The sequence below is a fragment of the Amaranthus tricolor genome, chromosome 5 (genome assembly GCF_026212465.1).
Source record: "Amaranthus tricolor cultivar Red isolate AtriRed21 chromosome 5, ASM2621246v1, whole genome shotgun sequence".
NCBI lineage: Eukaryota > Viridiplantae > Streptophyta > Magnoliopsida > Caryophyllales > Amaranthaceae > Amaranthus > Amaranthus tricolor.
This window is the reverse complement of record NC_080051.1, coordinates 13,913,181-13,918,699: the sequence shown is the minus strand read 5'-3', so window position 1 is coordinate 13,918,699 and position 5,519 is coordinate 13,913,181. Positions and strand designations below refer to the sequence as shown.

The window sequence follows — 5,519 nt, the reverse complement described above, 5'->3', positions numbered from 1 at the left end:
TGTCACGTTTTGTTGGCAAAGGATGAGGTAAGATTGTGATGGTAGATAACTTGAGAAATTGACCACAACTAGAATGGACAGCGTAGTGACATAGAGTAGGCATAGGAGGGATATTTGAAGTACAGTTAGCTTTAAATTATGTCGAATAAAATTAAGATTTTATACTTATGGGGCGTTTTTTTTTTAAATATAGGGTATGGATTCATCTTGTATTTCTCAATTTAAGAAAAATAATTTATAATAATTTATAGTATGTTTATTTAAGAGAAAAGAATTTAAATTAAAAATCAATAAGTATATATTTGAAAAATATGTAAGTCTAGAATGTGTATAATAATTCGATTTAAATTATTCAATTTAGTTTTAAATATCAGATAATTTATCTGATTTTTTTTTTTAAAAAAAACTCAATAAATTGATCGAAAATCGTATTTTTAAGTTTGATATTTAGATTGGAGTTTTGTGAAATCGAATACTTAATTTTAATTTTCATTTTTTATCATTTATTTTGTTAAATAGAAATTCTTTGTAGGCTTTTGAGCATGCGAAAATTTAAATTTCTCCAATACTAATTAATTAATTTAAACTTTCGAACATCCAATCATATATTCAAAATGATTTATTTTCCAAACTAAAAAATATATTTTTTGTTAAAGAAAGGAATAGTAGTGTTGCCAAAAAAAATAAATAAATAAAAGTAAGTTTAAATATTTGTGTGTACAAAAACACAAAATTAAAACAATTGGGTATTCAAATTTTGAGTTGGGGTAAATTGGACTTTCAAATATCCAATTTATCTTAATAGAAATTTAATCATTATTTTCACTATCTAAAAACTTTAATTTTTGAATGCAGACTAATATTCGGTTTGCACACCTCTAATAAGTCTCCTATATTTCAAAAAAGCACGACAAAAATCACATTAATGTTTGAAGCTTTATATACTTTAAAATATCATTTATTAAAAATAGTTTTGAAGCCGAGACTTTTAGAAATTGTAACTGTAAATTTTTTTTATCAGTTATAGCTAATAAAAATCAAAAAGTGTATGCGTAGTAGTCTAGCTGCCAGAATTTAGTGGCTTTGAGCAGAGATGACTTGCTTGATTTGAATTTTATGTTTGACTTTACATAAGTGACATTTGACAGCTTTGAAATTTAATATCTTTGTTTAAAAATTTATTCCTTATTTATTTTAAATTTATATATAAAATTAATAATTTAATATATATTTATTTTAATATTTTAAAACTAATTTTAAATTTTCTTATCTTATTTTTGTTAAATGTCGTTACAACAAGTAAAAATAGCATATCGAGTAAATTATTAACACCGGTAAAAACATCGTTAATTCGTTTTTAGTTTGCGTGCCAGGATAATTAGGTGTTAGTACTCATTTTGGATTTTCAACCTAGGTGCCCATAAGGGTTATCACAGCAGCCTTTTTCGATACAAAGCACTAATAAAAACGACATTAATATATTCTCGATTTTTATGTTGGAAAATTGGCGTATGAGTACTCATTTCAATTGAATATTCATACTAGGCCGTGCAAAAAAAAAATAATGAATGACTTTATTTTGAAAAATTAGCAATATTATAATTTATTTTAAAATATAGAATAAAATTAATATTAAAATAAATAGGTATAATAAAGAATAAAAATAGAAAAGAAATTGATTTTAAAAAAATTTAATTATATAAAAGAATTTCAAACTTCACTTATCTAAAGTTAAAGATAAAATCTAAGTTAAACACGTCAACTCCGATCAAAATATTTTTAAAATTTTTTATGTAAAAATAAAGGAGGTAATCAAGGGAGACTAACACGAGTATTTTGTAACAAGAGTATTTTGTCAAGAATAATAGATTACCTAGTTTAAGACTTTCTTTTTCACTCTTACAATAGTGATTTAATGCTCATAATCCGGATAAAAAATTAATTTTCTCTATTTTTCATAAAAGGATAAGATTTTTTGACCTATCCTTAAATAATATAAAATTAAAAACTTGTATTGGTTAGTATTTTATATTTACGTAAAGATAGTTGATTCTGTTCCTAATCCATAATTATAATTTTTTATAGATGGAGTACATTAATTGCGATGATAATAAAGATTTTTTTTTTAATGAGGATGATGATAAAAAGAGTTGATTGAAGAATTGCTTAAAAGGTGAAGCACCTCATATGTTGGAGTGAGTCCACTATGTCGACTATCAAGTTAGTAATTTTCAAATAGAGGGTCCTTGTTTTATTTTTAGTATGGCAGACTGGCGGCATTCAATATTTTTGGATAATAAAATATACAATTAAATTAGTTAGGTCCATTGAATATTTCCTATCTGTAGATCACATTCTTTGACCCTATTTGTTTTCTTCTAATCTTAATTTCCTCTATTCTTAATTTCTTTCTCTTTGACTTTTCCTTTCTCGACTTCTTTTTTTTAATAACTTTGTGTTTCTTAATAATTTGTTTCCAATGGAGTACAAGTTTTGAATCAAAGTGAAATCAATTATCCCAATAATATTGAACTAACTTTATTTTCATTATTTTATAATTATTTATTAAGTATTAATTTTTATTGATGAAGTTTTTTATTTTAAGTAAGACTCAATTTTACTTGAAATGTATATATTTTGATTGAATATTTTAAGATAGACTAATTAAATATGACTTATTCAAGACACAAATATTATTTTATAAAAATAAAATATTAAAAAAATTGACCAAAACAAGTTAGGGGTGTGCGAACTTCATATCAAATCTAAATCGATTCGTATTTATTTTTTAATGATTATTTGTTGGAAAGTGCACATATTATATAATGAAGTATATATTCTATAAAAGTCGATTTATAAGCCTATAACAAGTCCATTCCCAAAATATGATATAATTCTCAATCTATATTGCAGGAAAAACTAATTCTCTCTCTACCGTCCACGTCAGACAACAATTTCTTTAAAAAAATTCTAGTGGAAACTGCCATCTAAGATGGCGAGTTGGTAATTTTACCAAACCGCTATCTCTGAGATGGGAGTTTGTTTTTTTGTCAAAAAATTGAAATAAAGCAAAAAAAACATAAATTATAGCGCTTAGGGTTTGATATTCATACCAAAGCAAACGGTTTGGTATTCATATTTTTTTTTCATCATTTATTTTGAAATCGTGTTTTTATAAAGCAGGCTGTTGAAAAAATTCAGACCAAACCGTCATTTCAGATGGCAGTTTGCTAAAAAAAAGTAAAAAAATAAAAATTTTACAAACCATCCTACGTGAACAGTTAGACTTGGGAAAACGGTCGGTCGGTCGGGTTTGGGTCGGATCAATTTCTGTCGGGTCATTTTCGGGTCAGGTCAGTTTCGGATCAGGTCAGTTTCAGGTCGGATCACTCTGGGTTTCGGGTAGGTTCGGATTGATCCAACGGGTTACCATAAAACATTAGAATATCCAATCGACTAATTCAACATAAAAAAAATCATTAAAATGTCTAAAATGCATCATATTCATACTACAAAAAAATATCCAAATGAATCAATTCAAACATACAACAATTTAAATATTAAAAGTATAAATAAGAACATGTTAAATAGCAAATTGTTCAAACACTTCATCTTCATTTTGATTTTCTTCTTCGCCTTCATCTTCTTTTTCATCTTCATCTTCTTCATCTTCATCTTCTAAATCTTTGTTAGCTTCTTCATTACACATTGGTGGAAGATCAACCTCTAATCCATTTTCAAGTGGATCTATCAACATAAAACAAATTCACAAAATAAACTATAGTTTTAACGAGTTGAAGATCATATTATTTGCATTCAAAACTCAAATAATTGATAAATTTACCTTCTTTTACTTTATAACCAAATAGCCAACTACGACTAGTAATTAAAGCCTCAGCAGTATCCGGTTGAAGAGAAGCTCTATACTTAGTAAGCACTCTACCTCCTAAGCTAAAAGCTGACTCGGATGCAACAGTAGTAATTGGAATGGCTAATAAATCCCTTGCCATACGCGCAACCTGTGCATGTCGAGTTTCATTTGTTTTCCACCATTGCAATACATCTAGTTCAAGATGATGATCAAGCCTAGACTCCTCAAGATAAATATCTAATTGTGACAAATTTCCACTAGTCCCTCCAGCAAAAGATGAAAATCCCTATTAAAGTACTAGTAATTAGAAGGTTAAAATAATAACAATACAATTATAAAAAACTTCAAAAAAAAATACTTACAGGAAGATCATCATCCACGACATTACTACTAGCTTCATGGTCATAGGGAGTATCATTCCTTACATACTCCGCAAATAAATCATAGAGTTTGTCTTTGACTTGGTTGGCTTTCCAGGACCCATTTTGAGGATCCAAGTGTTCAAAACAATATTTGATCAATTGAAATTTATAACGAGGATCCATCATGGCAGCAAAAGAAAGAACAACACTATAATTTTCCCAATATTTATCAAATTTATTTTTCATATTCTTTGCCATATCTTTTAAAAACTCATCTTCACTATCAGCATATTGTATCAACAAACATTCGATTCTCCACACACTTTTAAAGTACAAGTTGGCAGTTGGATAATTTCTCCCCGAAAACTGTTTTGTTATATCATCAAAAGGTTTTAAAAGTGCAACAATTTTTTTAACCTTTGACCAATCATCATGTGTAGGAATATTAGGAAGGTCTTTGTCAGTTCTTTTCAGGTTTTCATAACAAGGACAATAAATCAATGCCCTTTCAAGCATCCTATAGGTAGAATTCCATCTTATAGGACAATCCAACCACAACCTTTTAGAAATACTAACACCAATACCAATTGCACACTCCCTCAACTTTGCTTTTCGTACTTCAGAACCATTTATATACTTAACCAAGGTCTTTATTGTTTTTATTTCATCTCCAATGACCTTCAAACCATCTTGAACAATTAAGTTCAAAATATGAGCACCACAACGAACATGAAAATAATCACCATAAGCAAGCAATGGATTATACACACTTAGACTATTAGCAAGCAATTTTTGCATATTATCATTGTACTTAGCATTGTCAAAAAGTCAAGATGAAATTGAAAACTGCTGTCTGCTATGTGCTATCACTTCTTGCAACGTGGGATTTTTTAACAATGACCAACCCATCGGGTCCAACCCGACCCGGACCTGACCGACCTGTTTTTTAACGGGTTTTTCGGGTTCGGTCATTTTTCGGGTTCGGGTCAAAATTTCCGGGTTTCAACCCAATTTTTTCGGGCGGGTTTCGGATCAATTTTCGGGTTAGATTTGGCTTAGGTCTAACCAACTCGAACTAATACATTTTTTTGGATCCAAATCAGGACCAAGACATTTAGGGTCTGAAATTTTTAGACTTAGACCCGAACGTACCAAATATGGGTCTAGGATCCTAAATGGTTCCATAATGGATCCTAATTTATGTATTCATAATTTGTTTTTTAACATATTAAAAGTTTAAATAGGTCCAATACTAATCAATATTCTATAGGTCGTATATAAATCTA

General features: G+C 28.4%; 1 protein-coding gene across 1 annotated transcript; it reads right to left on the bottom strand.

Moving 5' to 3' along the window:
* Positions 1-3,510: 3,510 nt before the first annotated feature.
* LOC130814268 (zinc finger BED domain-containing protein RICESLEEPER 2-like) lies at positions 3,511-5,032 on the bottom strand. The gene is made up of 3 exons (XM_057680365.1): positions 4,234-5,032; positions 3,845-4,157; positions 3,511-3,747 (listed from the first exon to the last, which is right to left on the bottom strand). Exons 1-3 carry the CDS (start codon positions 5,029-5,031, stop codon positions 3,584-3,586), a joined length of 1,275 nt encoding a protein of 424 aa, XP_057536348.1. The 5' UTR covers position 5,032; the 3' UTR covers positions 3,511-3,583.
* Positions 5,033-5,519: the final 487 nt, after the last annotated feature.

Excerpts from the sequence above, each read along its gene's own strand:
- LOC130814268 (XM_057680365.1), bottom strand. The coding sequence starts at position 5,031 with ATGCAAAAATTGCTTGCTAATAGTCTAAGTGTGTATAATCCATTGCTT. Across the intron at positions 4,158-4,233 it reads TCGTGGATGATGATCTTCCT|GGATTTTCATCTTTTGCTGG; the intron begins GTAAGTATTTTT and ends GTACTTTAATAG. Across the intron at positions 3,748-3,844 it reads TGGTTATAAAGTAAAAGAAG|ATCCACTTGAAAATGGATTA; the intron begins GTAAATTTATCA and ends TTATGTTGATAG.